Source organism: Macaca thibetana, chromosome 1 (genome assembly GCF_024542745.1).
Source record: "Macaca thibetana thibetana isolate TM-01 chromosome 1, ASM2454274v1, whole genome shotgun sequence".
Lineage (NCBI taxonomy): Eukaryota > Metazoa > Chordata > Mammalia > Primates > Cercopithecidae > Macaca > Macaca thibetana.
This window is the reverse complement of record NC_065578.1, coordinates 17,617,654-17,640,120: the sequence shown is the minus strand read 5'-3', so window position 1 is coordinate 17,640,120 and position 22,467 is coordinate 17,617,654. Positions and strand designations below refer to the sequence as shown.

At 45.5% G+C, this 22,467-nt stretch overlaps 1 protein-coding gene across 49 annotated transcripts in view; it reads right to left on the bottom strand.

The window, feature by feature from the left end:
- LOC126954288 (neuroblastoma breakpoint family member 3-like) overlaps positions 1-22,467 on the bottom strand; it is a 159,572-nt gene that overhangs the window by 61,412 nt on the left and 75,693 nt on the right. For 13 of the 49 annotated variants that reach the window (XM_050789874.1, XM_050789983.1, XM_050789884.1 and 10 more), the window contains 12 exons: positions 14,631-14,733; positions 13,585-13,799; positions 12,453-12,525; positions 11,781-11,992; positions 10,209-10,418; positions 8,356-8,458; positions 7,311-7,525; positions 6,220-6,265; positions 5,520-5,731; positions 4,266-4,475; positions 2,937-3,039; positions 1,890-2,104 (listed from right to left, as the gene is read on the bottom strand). In XM_050789874.1, coding sequence (XP_050645831.1) covers positions 1,890-2,104; positions 2,937-3,039; positions 4,266-4,475; positions 5,520-5,731; positions 6,220-6,265; positions 7,311-7,525; positions 8,356-8,458; positions 10,209-10,418; positions 11,781-11,992; positions 12,453-12,525; positions 13,585-13,799; positions 14,631-14,733 — 1,917 coding nt within the window. Of the gene's footprint in view, positions 1-1,889; positions 2,105-2,936; positions 3,040-4,265; positions 4,476-5,519; positions 5,732-6,219; positions 6,266-7,310; positions 7,526-8,355; positions 8,459-10,208; positions 10,419-11,780; positions 11,993-12,452; positions 12,526-13,584; positions 13,800-14,630; positions 14,734-16,827; positions 17,038-17,140; positions 17,537-22,467 lie in introns of those variants that run through there. The other 36 variants (XM_050789994.1, XM_050789972.1, XM_050789987.1 and 33 more) reach the window with 24 other exon arrangements.

The window sequence follows — 22,467 nt, the reverse complement described above, 5'->3', positions numbered from 1 at the left end:
AGATTTTTATGTAAACCAATTTGTGTGTATAGAGTCTGTCTTCGGGGTTATACTTCCTCAGCACAGAAAGAGGAATGAGACACATGGAAAATAGAGGCTACCTGGGATAATGGATACAGCATCCTCCCATTCATCATGAGAAGATGAGTCAATGAGATGTGAGTTGACTTGGTCTTCCTCAAATGTGATTTTGGTGTTGCTGTGAGGCTGGTGGGACTCACAAGGACCGTGGCTATTTGAATAAGCGATGGAATATTCCTCCAGTGAGTCCGCAGGTTCTTCCTTCTCTTCAGCCTTCTGCACCTCCCTGATGAGCCAGGTGGGAGAGAGATGTCAGAAGATTAAACACAGAGGGATCGGACCCCAGGGAGCCCTAGCTGGTTTTGACAGAAGGCATTAAGACAGTGGTCACAGAAAGCAAACAGGAGGTTCCCTTTAGGAGGGAATAGGCAATCCTCTTCTCTCTGCAACAGAGCATGGCTGCCATGGCAGACAGAGAGGAAGAGACCAACCGGTGTTCATTTCACTGGAGAGACAGGAGCTGAGAAAGATGAAGACTCAGCTATCCCTGTTCGGTACAGATATGACACTCACCACACACAGAGAAACACAACAGCTGCCACACCCGGTGTCTAAGCTGGGTTGAATTTCACATACTGTGGCCAAAGGAATGCAGGCTTTTGGCCCATCCTAGATGCCAGACAGGGTGTGCCTCCTACATCTTTTTCCTATGTTAAAACCCATTACTTGCTCCTGATTATTTAGTGTTACCTGGGGGCACGTGATTCCTGTACTTTTTCAGTTTCCTCAACGTTCACATCTTCATCCTCATCTTCACGATTTTCTGTAAATACAGAAGTGTTCGTTCAGATATTTCCCACTTCACATTCTGCAGGCACAGTCAGCCCAATATGCCCACAGACATGGACATCTAGGCATGGGTCACCGTTCAGTTGAAAGCTCTCATGTTTTATCTTTAACAAAATGCCCTGGCATGGTTTCCTGATCCATCAGGCAATGCATTTCTGATCTGGAGGACCACCATCAAGATGTGGCCAAATATTGAAAAGACCCTTTATCCCCATATCACTGGGCACGTGTGCAGCCTCTCTCGGGACTTTGGCAGCTGTCTCCATAATCCCACCACAAATCTGATTCCCAGGCACAGGCTTGGTGTCCTGTCACAGTTCACATTTCAAACCTAATTCTTTCTCTTAAGAGAGGACAAACTGGCCCCACAGTCGTCTATGTATCAGGAGACTTCACAGGCCTTCCATGTGGCTTCTGCTGTGTTATTCAGGGACATGCTTTCCATGGGGAGTGCTCCAGTCTGAAGCACTTCCTACAACCAAATGCCCCCACATCAAGTGCCTTCTCCAACACCACATGGCATGGGGTTTTATCTCATTTTCAAAAGCAGTCCTAAACTGTTCCCACATTTAGATGCTTCAGAGCCTTGCAAGAGACAATATGTCGGCCTTTTCTGATGGAGAGAGAGAAACGCAAGAAAGATAAATCACTCACTCACCGACAGTTACTAAGAACATTGCCAAAGAGACAGCCTGGGAACCTTCATTCTAAGTCCACAGCTCTTTTCACTCTAACAAAAACCCTCCTGTCACAGCCTCCTTCCTCTCCTCTACAACTAGAGAGATGCTGCCTCTGGCTCCAAAGACCATCTCCACCAAGGAAGGAGGGACATTTGCAATACTGTGACCTCCAACTCCAAGGGTTTCCCATCTCTGATCTCACCCAGGAAGTCCTGGAAGGGCCACATATGTTTAGTGCAAAAAAACACCACCTATACAACTGTCATTGTGAAACTATGGAGGTCGGCAGTCTCTCCTAAGCCTGGGGTTTTGGGTCATCAGATCCCATGGAAACCTTACCTGGGGTGAGCTTTCGGACGAGGTGCTGTGCCAGCCTACAGCCCTCGGTCAGCTGTTCTCGGAGGTCCCGCCCCTGGGAGTTGGCCGGCTCATCCGGAGTGAGGAGGGCCTGGAGATGCTGATTCAATGCGCGGGAGGCATCTCTCCCTTCCCGCAACTTCTCCCTTAACTGGCTCAGCTCTCGTTCCTGAGACTGAACCAGGACTTTATATTGCCTAAGGTGAGATAGTAGAGAAAATTGAACAGTGGAAAGGGGTGAGTGATCAGATCGAATATTGCGACAGAGATTTCTGAGACAATGTCCTCCATGAGACCTCCAAGGAGAAGGTCAGCACATGTTTAAAGAAATGTCTGTGGCCAAGAGTAAGAATGAAAAATGGTTTACAGGCTTCCTCTATACCAGACAGTGCTCCTGTAAGATCCTCGACAATGTTCAATTTATCTTTCCCTTCTGTAAACAAAAGTAGGTTTCCTTATTCACTTTCAAAAAGACATTCATTCTTTCAGTTCCTCACTCTGGCCATGGACATTTCCATGTGAAAATACACATAGTGCATCTTGCAGTCACTAGATGCAAAGCCATGGACAGAAATGAGGCCATGTGCAGACGGGGCCAGTTGAAAAGATGAAAGAAGGAAAGAATGACAGGCTCCAGAAGGCAACACTGATTGACCGAAAGGATGAGAAGCCGCATTCAGTCAGGAGGTGATTCTGACTAAGGGTAAGTGGGGTGGTGATGGCGCACCATTTTCAGTACACTCAATGCTGCTGGGTGGTTCCCACTCCTTTAGTTAATTTTGTGTTATGCAAATCTCACCTCAACAATAACTTCTTTCAAAAAGAGAAATCAAGGCTCTGAGAAACAACTGCAACCCATAACTTATTATTATCCTTGTTCTCTGTTTCATAAATCTTTGTGTGTTGTGAGCCTGCCATGGCAATTCTTGCCCTTCCCCAGACCGACCTTCGCTCTGGCTTCACCCAGACGAGCGGCTGTACATCAGAGATTTACACACCTGCCCATCTGCCTGCATAGGGCCCCCTCACCTGAGCTCTTCAGCTTGCCCGAGCTGCTCTGCAAGCTTCTCCTCCTTTAACTGAAGCTCATCCCGCAGCATAGATTTTAGGAGCTCTTTGCACTCTTCATAGTCTGAGAAAAGACAGACACACCGGCCTCAGTGAACAGCTGGACACACAGCGGTGGTCACTGCCTACAGGGCAGGAGCCAGGTCCATCCGAAGGATATAACTGACCCCAGTACAAGGCTCTAGGAAAGGATTTCCACGACTTTACTCTTCAGTCTCCCCCCGACTTTATGGCATCTCAACCCCCCAAAATTTAGAGACGAAGAAAGAGAAACTGAGGGACAGATAGGACAAGCAACTTGGATGGAGCCCAGGTGACAGACCCAGGGTTCCTGCTCTGCACACTGCACTGCTACTTCCACACATTCTTGGGTGCGATCTTTCTTCCTCTGTAGGAACAAAAGCCTATTCCCCAGGAAGTAGCACTTCCCTCACACCAGGGTACTCTCTGCCTTTGTGTTTATTCTTTGAGGAGTCTTCTCCTGTCGCCCAGGCTGGAGTGCAATGGCGTGATCTGGGCTCACTGCAACCTCTGCCTCCTGGGTTCAAAGGATTCTCCTGCCTCAGCCTCCCGAGTACCTGGGATTACAGGTGCCCACCACCACACCCTGCTAATTTTTGTAATTTTAGTAGAGATGGGGTTTCTCCATGTTGCCCAGGCTGGTCTCAAACTCCTGACCTCGTGATCCAGCTGCCTCAGCCTCTCAAAGTGCTGGGATTACAGGACTGAGCTACCTTGCACGGCCCCTACTCCCTGCTCTTGATGCTGTCGGTTATAGATACCACAGGTTCTATTAGGAGCAGACTCCTCTTGACGCCCCTCACAGCGGGTACTGTGTACTATCAACAAATTTCCCTCAGGGTCCCTAGAACAGAGCTTGGCCTATTGGGCCTCAACAGAAGCTTGAACCGAATAAAAGTTCACTAGCCCGAGACATTTAGTACACCAGACTAGATGTTATTTGTCTGCCGGATCTTATATGGTACAGAGAGGATTCTTGAAAACATGATTTAGCCTCTTGGAGAAAACAGGTCATTCTGTGCCTCTGTCTGAAACCATACTGAGATTTTAAGTCTAGGCCCATCCCCACCTGACTGCAAACATGGGAAGTTTTGAAATACTTTGGTACGTCTCTCTTCCAACTTTAACAAAAGGTGAAAATACCCATTTGTATTTTCCTAGAACTACAGGAAGGATTAAATTACTTCTGATGGAGAGAGAATTCAGTTTCTCAGAGAGAAGACAGAACATCATTCATCACTTTTGTGATGGTGAGCTTAGGGAACTTACTGTAACTGTTCTGCCCCTTGGCCAGAAAGTAGGCCACTTGAGTTACAAGATATTTCTCCTTGGTGTTTAGGAACTGACGTTTGTTCTCTGCCCGCTGGGGGCGCAGTTTCTCGTTGATTTCTAGAGTGTTCATCTCTGACTTCTCACTGGGCCAAGGGCCCGCAGATACCACCATGCTGATGTTTGTGGTAGAAGAGGTGGAGCCAGGGACTGGGGAGAAAAAATCCAAACACATGATGGGTTAATAACTGGTGAAATCAAATAGGTTGAATCAGGATTGAGGGATGTCACTGACAGCCCTGTCCACTGATTTGAAGATGCTGTTTCCCTGGTTTCACTCTTCTCATCTCCACTCTTGATCTCCTTTAAGTCAACGTGTCTGAGCTACGCAGTCACCTTGAAACCAGGACACAAACACTTCCACATTTTTCTTGCTTAGAAGTTTCTATAAAGCAAGGCTGGGCTCTGAGCTTTTTACCTCATGAGTGGCCAATGATTCTGTGTAGCTCAAGAGATTGTTTTTTGTTTCGTTAATTTTTTTGTTTGACTGGTTGGTTGGTTTTGGTTTTTTATGTTTTGTTTGAGAGGGAATCTCACTGTGTCGCCCAGGCTGGTGGCACGATCTCAGCTCACTGTAACCTCTGCCTGCTGGGTTCAAGCGATTCTCATGCGTCAGCCTCCCAAGTAGCTGGGATTACAGGCACCAACCACTATGCCAGCTATTTTTTGTATTTCTAGTAGAGATGCAACTTCGCCATGTTGGCCAGGCTGCTTTCGAACTCCTGACCTCAGGTGATCCACCCACCTTGTCCTCCCAAAGTGCTGGGATTACAGATGTGAGCCAGCGACCCTGGCCAGAGACTTCTTATTAACAGCTAAGACAAGCCAATGAAAAGGAGAGAGAGTCTAGCCTGAGAAAAGTGAATGAGGGTGGGAGGATCATCTGAGCCAATCCTCGCACCTAAGCCTCCTGAGCAGATGGGACTCTAAGGGCAAAGGAACATGCCTGGCTAATGTTTTGTATTCATTGTAAAGATGGGTTTCACCATATTCTCCAGCCTGGTCTTGAACTCCTGAATTCAAATGATCCTTCCACTTGGGCCTCCCAAAGTGCTACGAATATATGTGTGAGTCACCGCACCTAGCTCCATCCTAGTTGCTGAGTAAACCACTATGTACATATATAGCCTGTCCTCACAATGGATCTTCCGTAGTCTAGACAGAGGTATGAGACACAAGGAAAATAGAGGCTACCTGCGACAAGCTTTAGAGCATCCTGCCGTACATCAGGAGACGATTCACGGTCTATAAGCAGAGTCAAGTCCATTTGGTCTTCCTTAAATGTGACTTTGGAGTTCTTGTGAGGCTGATTGGACTCAGAAGGGCCATAGCTATTTGAACAAGTGATGGCACATTCCTCCACTGAGTCCTCAGGGATCTCCTTTTCTTCTGCCTTCCGCACCTCCCTGATGAGGTGAGATAGAGATGCCAGAAGATTAAATACAGAGGGATTGGACCCCAGGGAGACCTAGCAGGTTTTGACGGGAGGCATTAAGACTGTGGTCACAGAAAGCAAACAGGAGGTTCCCTTTAGGAGGGAACAGGCAATCCTCTTCTCTCAGCAACAGAGCATGGCTGCCATGGGAGACAGAGAGGAAGAGACCAACCGGTGTTCATTTCACTGGAGAGACAGGAGCTGAGAAAGATGAAGACTCAGCTATCCCTGTTCGGTACAGATATGACACTCACCACACACAGAGAAACACAACAGCTGCCACACCCGGTGTCTAAGCTGGGTTGAATTTCACATACTGTGGCCAAGGGAATGCAGACTTGCGGCCCATTGTAGATGCCAGAGACAGGGTGTGCCTCCTAGACCTTTTTCATATATTAAAACCCATTACTTGCACCTGATTATTCAGTGTTACCTGGGGCACTTGATTCCTGTACTTACTCAGTGTCATCAACTTTAACATCTTCATCCTCACCTTCATCATTTTCTGTAAATACAGAAGTGTTTGTTCAGATATTTCCCACTTCACACTCTGCAGGCACAGTCAGCCCAATGTGCACAGAGACGTGGACATCTAGGCATGGGACACCGTTAAACTGAAAGCCCTCATGTTTTATCTTTAACAAAATGCCCTGGCATGGTTTCCTGATCCATCAGGCAATGCATTTCTGATCTGGAGGGCCACCATCAAGATGTCACCAAACATTGAAAAGACCCTTTGCTCCGCATATCACTGGGGACTTGTGCAGGCTCTCTCTGGACTTTGGCAGCTGTCTCCCGCATCCCGCCACAGATCTGAATCCCAGGCACAGACTTGGTGTTGTGTCACAGTTCGCATTTGGAACCTAATTATTTCCCTTTGGAGCGGACAAACTTGCCCGACAGTCCTCTATGCCTCAGGAGACTTCACAGGCCCTCCATGTGGCTTCTGCTGTGTTATTCAGGGACAGGCTCTCCATGGGGAGTGCTCCAGTCTGAAGCACTTCCTACAACCAAATCCCCCACGTCAAGTGCCTTCTCCAACACCACATGGCGAGGGGCTTTATCTCATTTTCAAAAGCAATCGTAAGTGTTCCCACATTTAGATGCTTCAGACCCTTGCAAGAGACAATTTGCCTGCCTTTTCCGATGGACACAGAGAAACTCAAGAAGGATAAATCACTCACTCACCGACAGTTACTAAGAACATTGCCAAAGAGACAGCCTGGGAACCTTCATTCTAAGTCCACAGCTCTTTTCACTCTAACAAGAACCCTCCTGTCACAGCCTCCTTCCTCTCCTTTACCACTAGAGAGATGCTGCCTCTGGCTCCAAAGACCGTCTCCACCAAGGAAGGAGGGACATCTGCAATACTGTGACCTCCAAACCCATGGGTTTCCCATCTCTGATATCACGCAGGAAGTCCTGGAAGGGCCACATATGTTTAGTGGGAAAAAAACACCACCGATACAACTGTCATTGTGAAAGTATGGAGGTCGGGAGTCTCTCATAAGCCTGGTGTTTTGGGTCTCCAGGTCCTATGGAAACCTTACCTGTGGTGAGCTTTCGGACGAGGTGCTGTGCCAGCCTACAGCCCTCGGTCAGCTGTTCTCGGAGGTCCCGCCTCGGGGAGTTGGGCGGCTCATCCGGAGTGAGGAGGGCCTGGAGATGCTGATTCAATGCGCGGGAAGCATCTCTCCCTTCCCGCAACTTCTCCCTTAACTGACTCAGCTCTCCTTCCTGAGAGTGGACCAGGACTTTATATTGCCTAAGGTGAGATAGTAGAGAAAATTGAACAGTGGAAAGGGGTGAGTGATCAGTTCGAATATTGCGACCGAGATTTCTAAGACAATGTCCTCAAGGAGACCTCCAAGGAGAAGGTCAGCACACGTTTAAAGAAATGTCTGTGGCCAAGAGAAAGAAGGAAAAATGGTTTACAGGCTTCCTCTATATCAGAGAGGGCTCCTGTAAGATCCTCGACGATGTTCCATTCATCTTTCCCTTCTCTAAACAAAATTAGGTGTCTTCCTTATTCAGTTTCAAAAAGACATCCTTTCAGCTCCTCACTTTGGCAATGGACATTTCCATGTGAAAATACACATAGTCTATCTTCCAGTGACTAGATACAAAACCATATACAGAAATGCGGCCAAGTGCAGACGGGGCCAATTGAAAAGATTAAACAAGAAAAGAATGACAGGCTCCAGAAGGCAACAATGATTGGGTCAAAGATGAGATGCCGCAGTCAGTCAGGAGGTGATTCCGACTATGGGTAAGTGGGGTGGTGATGGCGCACCATTTTGAGTACACTGAATGCTGCTGGATGGTTCCCACTCCTTTGGTTAATCATGTCTTATGCAAATTTCACCTCAACAATTACTTCTTTCACAAAGAGAAAATGGGGCTCTGAGAAACAACTGCAACCCATAACTTATTACTGTCCTTGTTCTCTGTTTCACAAACCTCTGTGTATTGTGAGCATGCCAAAGCAATTCCTGCCCTTCCCCTGGCCCAGCTTGGCTCTTACTTCTACCCTCCGAGCTGCTATACGTCTGAGATTTACACACCTGCCCACCTGCCTGCATAGGGCCCCCTCACCTGAGCTCCTCAGCTTGCCCCAGCTGCTCTGCAAGCTTCTCCTCCTTCAACTGAAGCTCATCCCACAGCATAGATTTTAGGAGGTCTTTGCACTCTTCATAGTCTGAGAAAAGACAGACACACTGGCCTCAGTAAAACACTGGACATGCTGCTGAGGTCACTGCCTACAGGGCAGGAGCCAGGTCCATCCCAAGGACATAACTGTCCCCAATACCAGGCTCTAGGCAGGGATTTCCACCTCTTTACTCTTCAGTCTCCCGACTTTCTGGCATCTCATCCTCCAAAATTTACAGACAAACCAAAACTCAAGGGCACATCAAGGAAGTTGACAAGATGATTCAACCACAATGAAGTGGAGTCAGAATTCACAGCCCCTGAGGTCTGACTCTGAATGCAGGGCCACTTTCCCAAGCCTTGCAGCCTCTCCTCCAAAACACTGCACTGGGGCATGAAGTAGAGATTTCTAGGACAGTTGGGAAGGCCACTAGGACTAGGGGACTCATGGTTTCCCTTTTAATGGGAATTTCAAGGACAAATATGTCAAAGATCTTAAAAATCTTTGATTTTTAAATCGTAACTGCAGATATGATTTTAAGAATCCTAACAGAAACATAAAGTATGAGACATAAGACCACAAGACTATGAAGGAAATATGCCCAAATACTAACAAAGTTTGTGTTAATTTAGAAACAGTAGAATGAAGAACTAATAGATAGTGTTTACTCTGTGCCCAAAAATGTTCTAGGAGATTGATAAGAAATAGCTCATGTAACTCACTGCAGCAATTTACAGAGGTAGGTATTACTGTAGCACCCTATGAACAGATGAGGAAACTGAGGGACACACAGGACAAGCAACTTGGATGGAGCCCAGGAGACAGGCCCAGGGTTCCTGCTCTGCACACTGCACTGCTACTTCCACACATTCTTGGGTACATCTTTCTTCCTCTTTAGGAACAAAAGCCTGTGCCCCAAGAAACAGGACTTCCCTCCCACCAGGCTACTCTCTGCCTTTTTTGTTTGTTTCTTTTTTGATGAGTCTTGCCCTGTCGCCCAGGCTGAAGTGCAATGGCATGATCTTGGCTCACTGCAACCTCTGTCTCCGGGGTTCAAAGGATTCTCTGGACTCAGCCTCCCGAGGAACTGGGATTATAGGCGCCCGCCACCACACCCAGCTAATTTTTCTAATTTTAGTAGAGACGGGGTCTCTCCACGTTGCCCAGGATGGAATCAAACTCCTGACCTCGTGATCCAGCTGCCTCAGCCTCCCAAAGTGCTGGGATTACAGGACTGAGCCACCTTGCACGGCCCCTACTCCCTGCTCTTGATGCTGTCGGTTATAGATACCACAGGTTCTATTAGGAGCAGACTCCTCTTGATGCCCCTCACAGCGGGTACTGTGTACTATCACCAAATTTCCCTCAGGGTCCCTAGAACAGAGATTTGCCTATTGGGCCTCAACAGAAGCTTGAACTGAATAAAATTCACTAGCTCGAGACATTTAGAACAACAGACTAGATGTTATTTTTCTGCCAGATCTTACATGGTACAGAGAGCATTCTTGAAAACATGATTTAGCCTCTTGGAGAAAACAGGTCATTCTGTGCCTCTGTCTGAAACCATCACTGAGATTTTAACTCTAGGCCCATCTCCAATTGACTGCAAACAGGGAGGTTTCGAAATACTTTGGTACTTCTCTCTTCCAACTTTAACAAAAGGTGAAAATACCCATTTGTATTTTCCTAGAACTACAGGAAGGATTAAATTACTTCTGATGGAGAGAGAATTCAGTTTCTCAGAGAGAAGACAGAACATCATTCATCACTTTTGTGATGGTGAGCTTAGGGAACTTACTGTAACTGTTCTGCCCCTTGGCCAGAAAGTAGGCCACTTGAGTTACAAGATATTTCTCCTTGGTGTTTAGGAACTGACGTTTGTTCTCTGCCCGCTGGGGGCGCAGTTTCTCGTTGATTTCTAGAGTGTTCATCTCTGACTTCTCACTGGGCCAAGGGCCCGCAGATACCACCATGCTGACGTTTGTGGTAGAAGAGGTGGAGCCAGGGACTGGGGAGAAAAAATCCAAACACATGATGGGTTAATAACTGGTGAAATCAAATAGGTTGAATCAGGACTGAGGGATATCACTAACAGCCTCGTCCACTGATTTGAAGATGCCGTTTCCCTGGTTTCACTCTTCTCATCTCCACTCTTTTTTTTTTTTTTTTTTTTGAGATGGAGTCTCGCTGTGTCTCCCAGGCTGGAGTGCAGTGGCATGATCTGGGCTCACTGCAAGCTCCGCCTCCGGGTTCATGCCATTCTCCCGCCTCAGCCTCCCAAGTAGCTGGGACTACAGGCGCCCGCCACAACGCCCAGCTAGTTTTTTGTATTTTTAGTAGAGACGGGGTTTCACCATGTTAGCCAGGATAGTCTCGATCTCATGACCTCGTGATCCACCCGCCTCGGCCTCCCAAAGTGCTGGGATTACAGGCTAGAGCCACCGCGCCCGGCCTCATCTCCACTCTTGATCTCCTTTAAGTCAACGTGTCTGAGCTACGCAGTCACCTTGAAACCAGGACACAAACACTTCCACTTTTTTCTTGCTTAGAAGTTTCTATAAAGCAAGGCTGGGCTCTGAGTTTTTTACCCCATGAGAGGCCAATGTTTCTGTGTAGCTCAAGAGATTGTTTTTTGTTTCATTAAAATTTTCGTTTGACTGGTTGGTTGGTTTTGGTTTTTTATGTTTTGTTTGAGAGGGAGTCTCACTCTGTCGCCCAGGCTGGAGTGCAGTGGCACGATCTCAGCTCACTGCAACCTCTACCTCCTGGGTTCAAGTGATTTTCATGCCTCAGCTTCCCAAGTAGCTGGGATTACAGGCACAAACCACTAGGCCAGCTATTTTTTGTATTTTTAGTAGAGATGGAATTTCGCCATGTTGGCCAGGCTGCTTTCGAACTCCTGATCTCAGGTGATCTGCCCACCTCACCCTCCCAAAGTGCTGGGATTACAGATGTGAGCCAGCGACCCTGGCCAGAGACTTCTTATTAACAGCTAAGACAAGCCAATGAAAAGGAGAGAGAGTCTAGCCTGAGAAAAGTGAATGAGGGTGGGAGGATCATCTGAGCCAATCCTCGCACCTAAGCCTCCTGAGCAGTTGGGACTATAGGGCAAAGGAACATGCCTGGCTACTGTTTTGTATTCTTTGTAAAGATGGGTTTCACCATATTCTCCATCCTGGTCTTGAACTCCTGAATTCAAATGATCCTCCCACTTGGGCCTCCCAAAGTGCTGCGAATATATGTGTCAGTCACTCCACCTAGCTTCATCCTAGTTTCTGAGTAAACCAATATGTACGTGTACAGCCTGTACTCAGAATGGATCTTCCGTAGTCTAGACAGAGGTATGAGATGCAAGGAAAATAGAGGCTACCTGGGACAAGGTTTAGAGCATCCTGCCATCCATCTGGAGACGATCCACGGTCTATAAGCAGAGTCGAGTCCACTTGGTCTTCCTCAAATGTGATTTTGGAGTTCTTGTGAGGCTGGTTGGACTCAGAAGGGCCATAGATATTTGAACAAGTGACGGCACATTCCTCCACTGAGTCCTCAGGGACTTCCTTTTCTTCTGCCTTCCGCACCTCCCTGATGAGGTGAGATAGAGATGCCAGAAGATTAAACACAGAGGGATTGGACCCCAGGGAGACCTAGCCGGTTTTGACAGGAGGCATTAGGAGAGTGGTCACAGAAAGCAAACAGGAGGCTCCCTTTAAGAGAGAACAGGCAATCCTCTTCTCTCTGCAACACAGCACGGCAGCCACGGGAGACAGAGAGGAAGAGGGCAACTGGTGTTCATTGCACTGGACAGATAGGAGCTGAGAAAGAAGAAGACTCAGCTCTCCCTGTACAGTACAGACATCACACTCGCCACACACAGAGAAACACAACAGCTGCCACACCCTGTGTCTAAGTTGGGTTGAATTTCACACACTGTGGCCAAGGGAATGCAGGCTTTTGGCTCATCATAGATGCCAGAGAGGGTGTGCCTCTTAGACCTTTTACATATGTCAAAATCCATTACTTGCTCCTGATTATTCAGGGTTACCTGGGGGCACAGGACTCCTGTACTTTCTCAGCCTCCTCAACTTTAACATCTTCATCGTTATCTTCATCATTTTCTGTAAATACAGAAGTGTTCGTTCAGATATTTCCCACTTCACACTCTAGAAGCACAGTCAGCCCAATGTGCACAGAGACATGAACATCTAGGCATGGGTCACCATTCAACTGAAAGCCCTCAGGTTTTACTTTAACAAAATGCCCTGGCATGGTTTCTTGTTCCATCAGGCAATGCATTTCTGCTCTGGAGGGCCACCATCAAGATGTGGCCAAATATTGAAAAGACCCTTTGTTGCCTATATCACTGGGGACTTGCACAGTCTCTCTCAGGACTTTGGCAGCTGTCTCCATCATCCCACCACAAATCTGATTCCCAGGCACAGGCTTGGTGTCCTGTCATAGTTCGCATTTCGAACCTAATTCTTTCTCTCAGGAGCGGACAAACTGGCCCCACAGTCCTCTATGTATCAGGAGACTTCACAGGCCCTCCATGTGGCTTCTCCTGTGTTATTCAGGGACATGCTCTCCATGGGGAGTGCTCCAGTCTGAAGCACCTCCTACAACCAAATGCTCCCACGTCAAGTGCCTTCCCCAACACCACACGGCGAAGGGCTTTATCTCATTTTCAAAAGCAGTCGTAAGTGTTGCCACATTTGGATGCTTCAGAACCTTGCAAGAGACAATTTGCCTGCCTTTGCAGATGGAGAGAGAGAATCTCACGAGGGAAAAATCACTCACTCACCGACACTTACTAAGAACATTGCCAAAGAGACAGCCTGGGAACCTTCATTCTTAGTCCAGAGCTCTTTTCACTCTAACAAGCACCCTCCTGTCACAGCCTCCTTCCTCTCCTTTACAACTAGAGAGATGTTGCCTCTGGCTCCAAAGACCATCTTCCATCAAGGAAGGAGGGACATTCCCAATACTGTGACCTCCAACCCCATGGGTTGCAGGGTTTCCCATCTCTGATCTCACCCAGGAAGTCCTGGTCATGTCATGGCCACATATGTTTAGTGGAAAAAAACACCACCGATACCACTGTCATTGTGAAACTATGGAGGTCTGGAGTCTCTCATAAGCCTGGGGTTCTGGGTCATCAGGTCCTATGGAAACCTTACCTGGGGTGAGCTTTTGGACGAGGTGCTGTGCCAGCCTACAGCCCTTGACCAGCTCTTCTTGGAGGTCCCTCCCCTGGGAGTTGGGCGGCTCATCCGGAGTGAGGAGGGCCTGGAGATGCTGATTCAATGCGCGGGACGCATCTCTCCCTTCCCGCAACTTCTCCCTTAACTGGCTCAGTTCTCGTTCCTGAGACTGAACTAGGACTTTATATTGCCTAAGGTGAGATAGTAGAGAAAATTGAACAGTGGAAAGGGTGAGTGATCAGTTCCAATATTGCGACAGAGATTTCTGAGACAATGTCCTCCATGAGACCTCCAAGGAGAAGGTCAGCAAATATTTCAAATGTCTGTGGCCAAGAGAAAGAACAAAACATGGTTTACAGGCTTCCTCTATATCAGAGAGGGCTCCTGTAAGATCCTTGACAATGTTCCATTCATCTTTCCCTTCTCTAAACAAAAGTAGGTGTCTTCCTTATTCACTTTCAAAAAGACATTCATCCTTTCAGTTCCTCACTCTGGCCATGGACATTTCCATGTGAAAATACATATAGTGCATCTCGCAGTCTCTAGATGCAAAGCCATGGACAGAAATGAGGCCCCCTGCAGAGGGGACCAGTCAAAAAGATGAAAGAAGAAAAGAATGACAGGCTCCAGAAGGCAACACTGATTGACCGAAAGGATGAGAAGCCGCAGTCAGTCAGGAGGTGATTCCGACTATGGGTAAGTGGGGTGGTGATGGCGCACCATTTTGAGTACACTGAATGCTCTTGACTGGTTCCCACTCCTTTAGTTAATTTTGTGTTATGCAAATCTCACCTCAACAATTACTTATTTCAAAACGAGAAATCATGCCTCTGAGAAACAACTGCAACCCATAACTTATTATTATCCTTGTTCTCTGTTTCATAAATCTTTGTGTGTTGTGAGCCTGCCATGGCAATTCCTGCCCTTCCCCAGACCCAGATTAGCTCTTACTTCACCCCGCCGAGCGGCTGTACTTCAGAGATTTACACACCTGCCCATCTGCCTGCATAGGGCCCCCTCACCTGAGCTCTTCAGCTTGCCCGAGCTGCTCTGCAAGCTTCTCCTCCTTCAACTGAAGCTCATCCCGCAGCATAGATTTTAGGAGGTCTTTGCACTCTTCATAGTCTGAGAAAACACAGACACATCGGCCTCAGTGAAAAGCTGGACACACAGCGGTGGTCACTGCCTACAGGGCAGGAGCCAGGTCCGTCCCAAGGACATAACTGACCCCAGTACCAGGCTCTAGGCAGGGATTTCCACCCCTTTACTCTTCAGTCTCCTGACTTTCTGGCATCTCATCCTCCAAAATTTAGAGACAAACAAACCGAAACTCAAGGGCACATCAAGGAAGTTGACAAGATGATTCAATCACAATAAAGTGGAGTCAGAATTCACAGCTCCTGAGGTGTGACTCTGCATGCGGGGCCACTTCCACAAGCCTTGCAGCCTCTCCTCCAAAACACTGCACTGGGGCATGAAGTAGAGATTTCTTGGACAGTTGGGAAGGCCCCTAGGACTATGGGACTGATGGTTTCCATTTGGGAATTACAAGGACAAATATGTCAAAGATCTTAAAAATCGGCCGGGCGCGGTGGCTCAAGCCTGTAATCCCAGCACTTTGGGAGGCCGAGACGGGCGGATCACGAGGTCAGGGGATCGAGACCATCCTGGCTAACACGGTGAAACCCTGTCTCTACTAAAAAATACAAAAAACTAGCCGGGCGAAGTGGCGGGCGCCTGTAGTCCCAGCTACTCGGGAGGCTGAGGCAGGAGAATGGCGTAAACCCAGGAGGCGGAGCTTGCAGTGAGCCGAGATCGCGCCACTGCACTCCAGCCTGGGTGACAGAGCCAGACTCCGTCTCAAAAAAAAAAAAAAAAAAAAAGATCTTAAAAATATTTGATTTTTAAATCATATCTGCAGATAAGATTTTAAGAATCATAACAGAAACATAAAGTATGAGACATAAGACCACAAGACTATGAAGGAAATATGCCCTAATACTAACAAAGTTGCTGTTAATTTATAAACAGTAGAATGAAGAACTAATAGATAGTGTTTACTCTGTGCCAATAAATGATCCAGGAGATTGACAAGAAATAACTCATGTAACTCATTGCAGCAATTTACAGAGGTAGGTATTACTGTAGCACCCTATGAACAGATGAGGAAACTGAGGGACAGACCAGGACAAGCAAGTTGCATGCAGCCCAGGAGACAGATTCAGGGTTCCTGCTCTGCACACTGCACTACTACTTCCACACATCCTGGGGTGCGATCTTTCTTCCTCTTTAGGAACAAAAGCCTGTGCCTGAGGAAGCAGGACTTCCCTCTCACTAGGGTACTCTCTGCTTTTTCTTTTCTTTTCTTTAATTTTTTATTTATTTATTTTTTTTTTGACGAGTCTTGCCCTGTCACCCAGGCTGGAGTGCAATGGCGTGATCTTGGCTCACTGCAACCTCTGTCTCCTAGGTTCAAAGGATTCTCCTGCCTCAGCCTCCCGAGTAGCTAGAATTACAGGTGCCCACCACCATGTCCACGTAATTTTTGCAATTTTAGTAAAGACGGGGTTTCTGCATGTTGCCCAGGCTGATCTCAAACTCCTGACCTCGTGATCCACCCGCCTCAGCCTCCCAAAGTGCTGGGATTACAGGACTGGGCCACCTTGCACGGCCCCTACTCCCTGCTCTTGATGCTGTCGGTTATAGATACCACAGGTTCTATTAGGAGCAGACTCCTCTTGAGGCCCCACATAGCGGGTACTGTGTACTATCACCAAATTTCCCTCAGGGTCCCTAGAACAGAGCTTTGCCTATTGGGCCTCAACAGAAGCTTGAACTGAATAAAAGTTCACTAGTCCCAGACATTTAGAACAACAGACTAGATGTTATTTTTCTGCCGGATCTTATATGGTACAGAGAGGATTCTTGAAAACATGATTTAGCCTCTTGGAGAAAACAGGTGGTTCCGTGCCTGTGTCCAAAATCAATAACTGCTATTCTACCTCTAGGTCCATCCCCACCTGACTGCAAACAGGGAAAGTTTCAAAATACTTTGGTACCTCTGTCTTCTAACATTAACAAAATATGAAAATACCCATTTCTATTTCCTAGAAGTAAGGGAAGGATTAAATTATTTTTGATGGAGAGAGAATTCAGTTTCTCAGAGAGAAGACAGGACATCATTCATCACTTTTCTGATGGTGAGCCTATGGAACTTACTGTAACTGTTCTGCCCCTTGGCCAGAAAGTAGGCCACTTGAGTTACAAGTAATTTCTCTTTGTTGTTTATGAACTGATGTTTGTTCTCTGTCCGCTGGGGGCGCAATTTCTCGTGGATTTCTAGAGTGTTCATCTCTGATTTCTTACTGGACCAAGGGCCCGCAAATACCACCATGCTGACGTGTGTGGCAGAAGACGTGGAGTCAGGAACTGGGGAGAAGAAACCCAAACACATGATGGGTTACAAACCGGTGAAAATCAAATAGGTTGAATCAGGACTGAGGGATGTCAGTAACCGAAATTCTTAACTTACTGTTGAGAAAAACGAGATCAGTCCCCACAGCACTTTAGGATCCTTAACCACAAAGACAAGGTTCGAGGTGTCTGAGTTCAGAGCTAAGGCACTGCCAGTGGCTCAGAGTCTCACAAGAGTGAGGAAGATTGTGGCCAGCGTGCCAGGTAACGGTCTGCAGTTGCAATAACAGAATTAGAAGGTGGGGGTGTCATGGAATCTTAGGAGCCTGCGTTCCAATTGCCCCGGCTTGGCTGAAACACAGGCACCCTGGTCTCACCTGAGGGTCACCACCAATGGGCTCATTCCTTCAGCATTCACTCTCAATATTCACGTACCTTTGTGACAATGCCACAGACTCATCTCTTTCCCAATACATCTAAGCACATTCCTCACTGTTTATCTCTTGTCTGTACAACATCATCAAGTCAGAAAAACCGTTTCCCAACAGGTTATATTTTCTTAATGGCAGTCATGAAGTCACCCCACCTGCTCCCAGTTAAAACAGATCTTAAGCCTTTTCTGCAAGTGTAAGATATGAAACTTTTAGCCTGCACTGATATTCTCTGCATCTTCTGCAGTTTTTTCTGTATCCACTAGAAAGTGAATGAATAATTCATTTTTTTAAAAAATGTTTTTCTTTCCTGTCTCAGTATTATTCTTGCTGCGTCTCATTGTTATGTTGATTTCTTTTTTCTTACTGGGGCACCAGTAAGAAAAGCATCTTGGCTTTCACTACACTCTAGACCAGTTTGACATCCCTATGTCCAAAGCTCTTCCTCTATGTGGGTTGATTTGTATTTTCACGGCACTGAGCACCACATTTCATACTTGTCAATTGTGGATGTCATTCTAGTGCCTCAAGAGCTCTTTTCAAGGATCAAGTGATCAAACTCATGTATATAGAGATCTCCTGAAAACATGTATGACCGTCTATCTTAGGAAGTTTCATAAACCTGATGCTATTTGGTTGTTTCCCTTTTGTTTTCCCATATACTGGAAAGAACAGGGCCATGAGCGGCTCTTATGGAATATGTTTTGATATATATTTTGTTGAGTTGGACTAACATCATTCATTTTTGGTTTCATTTCACTAACAGAACATGGCAAGGTCAAGGTTATGGTCAGGGTTGGCTGGTGATCCTCAGTGGTGCAGCAGAAGGTGAGTGTGAGATGAGAGGAATGAGTAGGAAAGAGCAATCCCCTGAGCCACCTCCTCACTTTCTCAGCTTCCATCCCCACCGAGGTTTTGTGAGCCTGGAACTTGGGAGACTGTTCTGTAGCCCAGGTCTCCTAGGATTGGCTGCTGGACTTGCCTGAGTTGTGGGTGCACTGGGTCTGTGATCCTGGGCCGCTCAGCATTTCATGTGGAAGTGAAGGAACGAGGACTGGATCATCCCATTTGAAGGGGTGCCTCACTGCAGCCCGCACTGTCCTCCAATGACACTGTAAGGATACTGCTTTGAGATGTATCAACAGCTTTAAGTAAATGTATTTTCCGGGGTCTGGGAGACCTGACGTTCTGTGTCATGATGAAATCTGTCAAGTTTCTTCATTTTAAAAATGATAAAACTGCAGGTTCACAAAGTTACATGGCTTATTGAGGTCACACAGGGATGAGGTTTTCAGCACTGCCAATAAAAGCAATCACAGTCATTATTCAGTCATTATTCCTAGGATCCATATAATTCAGTAAATATTCACATAATTAGTAGATATTCACTGATGAATTTGTACAAGGCATTTTGCTCAAAACTGTGCTCATATTTGGATGTTGTATCTTCACCATAATCCTTAAGGTAATGCTATTATCCATATGTAACAGGTAAGAAGAAACCCCCCCTGAAGAAGAGGGATAGCAAAGCATGTATGTGGACATATTTCCATTTGTTGGTTTTTGTGATGCTGGAAGAATGACCAGAATGGAGTCACAGGAAGAATATACATACCTGGTTTATTTTCCAGGACAGAGGTGTGCCCTCCTAGAGTACTGGGACCAAAAATTCTCAAGTGTCTGAAAACCTTGCTTTAAACATTATGGGAAATAACCTCTATCACGTGGAATTTCCTGAAACTTTGGAATATACAAGAGAAGTATGAGACTTGTGAGTCCTCCCTTGGCTGTGTTTAATTCATCTTATATGTACCAATGATTCTCACTAAGATTTGCTTTTTATATCCACAGTGTATGTTTTTATGGAGACGATTTTACACTTTGTTTCTATTTAGAATGAATAAATATGGCAATTGGTTTAGGTTGTTATGCCTTGGACTTAATATATTTTTATGATTCCTTTTTTGAGATTAAATTCTCATGGAAATAGAAAAAATACTTATGATTTCTCATAAGGCAAGTTTCTTATTAGTTTGAGTTTTTGAAGTTGAAGCACAAACCTTAGATTTGTGGCACTCAATTTGTAGGTACCCACTGATAGCACCAGAGAACTACATCATTTCTGATAAAAAGGGAAACCTTCTGGATATTTAAATTACTTTCATCTAATACATTTCCTTCAAAACATGCTTGCCAGCATCAACTATGTCTGGTCACATTACTATTAAAGTGAATGCTTTTTTTTTTTCTTCGACTCTTTTTTCATTCCTTTTTGGAGACAGGGTCTTGCTCTTTCTCCCAGGGCTGGTAGTGCTGCACTCGGTGATTATAGATTATGCAACTCGAAAATCCTGGGCTCAAAGCGATATTCACTTCCTCCGCTTTCCAAAGTAGTTGGGAAACTCTAGGCGCACATCAGCATTTCTGGCTAATGTTTTTATTTTCATAGTAAGGACAGGTCTTGCTATGTTGCTCAGGTGGTTTGATACTTCTGGCTCAGCGATCCTCCACCTAGGCCTCTCAAAAGTGCTGGGATTACAGGACGTTTACGTGAGCCACTGAGCCTGGCCTGAAATGTTTTTTTTTTTTTTTTTTCCTTTTTTTTTTTTTTTTTTAATGAAAATACAGGACATGGGGTCCGGGCGCAGTTGGCTCAAGCCTGTCAATCCCAGCACTTTGGGAGAGGGCCGAGACGGGGCGGATCACGAAGGTCAGGATATCCGAGACCATCCTGTGCGCAACACCGTTGGACAACCCAGTCTCTACTATAAAAAATACCAAAAAAACATAGCCGGGTGCGGGTGGAGGGCGCCTGTTAGTCCAGCTACTCGGGTGGCTGTGGGCAGGAGGAGAATGGCGGGTTAAACCTGGGGGGTGGAGCTTGCAGTGAGATGAGATCAGGCCTCTGCACTCCAGCACAGGCGGAGGCAGAGCGGAGGACTCCGTCTCCAAAAAAAAAGAAAAAAAAAGAAAAAAGAAAGAAAATACAGGACATGGTGATGTGGGAAGGACACTTTTGCTATAATTTACTGTTATCATTATTTCTATAGGTTTAATTCTTAGATCACAAAATTCACCTTTTTTAACCACACATTTCAGTTTTTAACATATTTCAAAAAGTTTCACAACTATTCACACTACCTCTTTCCAGGATTATTTTCTTTAATTGCAAAAACCATGGCCTTTGTAACCTACGGGCCAAGTCAACTCTTCAATTCCCCCACTTTTTTGCTGTCTATGAAACCAACTAATATACTTTCTCTAAATTGTGATGTAACTTGTTCTGGGCAACTTCCCTTTATATGGAATAACAAACTGCGGGCATTTTTTCATCTGTGTTTTAGCTTTCTGTTCTCAAGTTTCATCCTTCGTAACCTGACATCAGTTACATGATACTTTTATGGCCAATAATATGCCACTATATGGTTTACAACAACATTTTGTTTTTACATCAAACTGATGGTGGGTTTTAAGATGTTGTCCAACTTTTTAACTATTAAGATTTAAATGCTGCTTCCATGAAGAGCAGCTGTGTACAAGTTTTTGAGGGAGTGAACACCTGTTTTTCATTTTTATTGGTTATAAGCTTAGGGGGGTTAGTGCCAAACTGCTGAATCATATGTCACCCTTGATGTGTAACCTTTTTTTGTTGTTGTTGTTAAACTTTTTGAGGAACTCACACACTGGTTCACCAAATTCAGTAAGGCTTTGCCATTTTACATTCCCAAACAGTAAACATATCGAGAAATTCCATATTCTCCATAACTTTCACAAACTATATTGTCTTTATTTTTTTCTTAAAGTCATAGTTACTGGGGTGGTGATATGGTGAAGTGTATATCATTTTTGGTTTAAATTTTACATTTTTCCTATGATGAAAAAAAAAAAAAAATAAAAAAACATTGAACATTTTGAGATGTGCTTCCTTGGCCATTTGTGTGTTTTCTTAGTGTAACCACTACTCTCAAGCTTTTTTCACATTGTTAAATTAGGTTGTTTGTCATTTTTTGCTTGTTATATGAATTCCTTATATACTCTAGGTACTAGGGACCTATGTCCAAAATATATAATTGGGAAAATAGTTTCTCCCATTATGTGGATTATCTTGTCACTTCCTTGACACTGTCCTTGGATAGCTTATAAGTTATTATTTTAATGAAGTCCCATTTTCTCCATCTAATTTTTTGAATGTTTGTGTGCCCTACTTAAAAAATGTCTAATGCAAAGTCCCAAAGATTTGTACCTGTTTTCTTCAAGACATCGTTTTTTTGAAGGAGAACTTTCCTGGGATGGTAGAGAAGGGTGTGGACATGGTTTATTTATGCCTGCGGGTCCATTACCGATGTTTCTCCTGATTGTTATTCATAGGTCTCACCACACCTCAATGGAGCATCCAAGGCCAGTAGCAGGAGCTCTGGGGTCTGAATATCCTTCAAACTGACGTTGGCGCTGGTGAGAGGCCTGTTCGTGTTGGTTCAGCTTGGCCTTAACCCGACCCACTTTGGCCTCCTACTTTCATCAGGCCCTTTAGATTTGAAGCTGAGAGCCTCTCTGAGAAACACTTTGCCAGGTACATGCTGTTCTAAGGATAGGAGCAAAATTCCCTTCTGTCTATTCCAGACAGAGGAAATTCCAGGGGTTGGACTAGTCAAGACCATCTCTGGTGTTTAGATAAGTAGACCTGTTTCAGGGTCTTGGGGTAGATTGTTCAATATGGAATCTAGGTCCTATCTAATTATTTTTACTATATGTGTGACTTCTTTCCAGAAACAAATGGAATAATATTTATCTTAGAACATTCTGTCTATCCTTTGGTCATTGTGTTTTATTGTCTACAATTTTCACATGGATAAAGGAGAGTTCAGTGTAAATATATTCTTAACAATTAATTATAGTTCATGTCTGCTGCCATGCGATCATATTTAAATCTATGAACTAGCCTGTCACTTAGGTATTATCCTGTTCCTGATGAAAAAACAAACTCAGAAAGATTGGAAAATGTCCCTAGGTCACA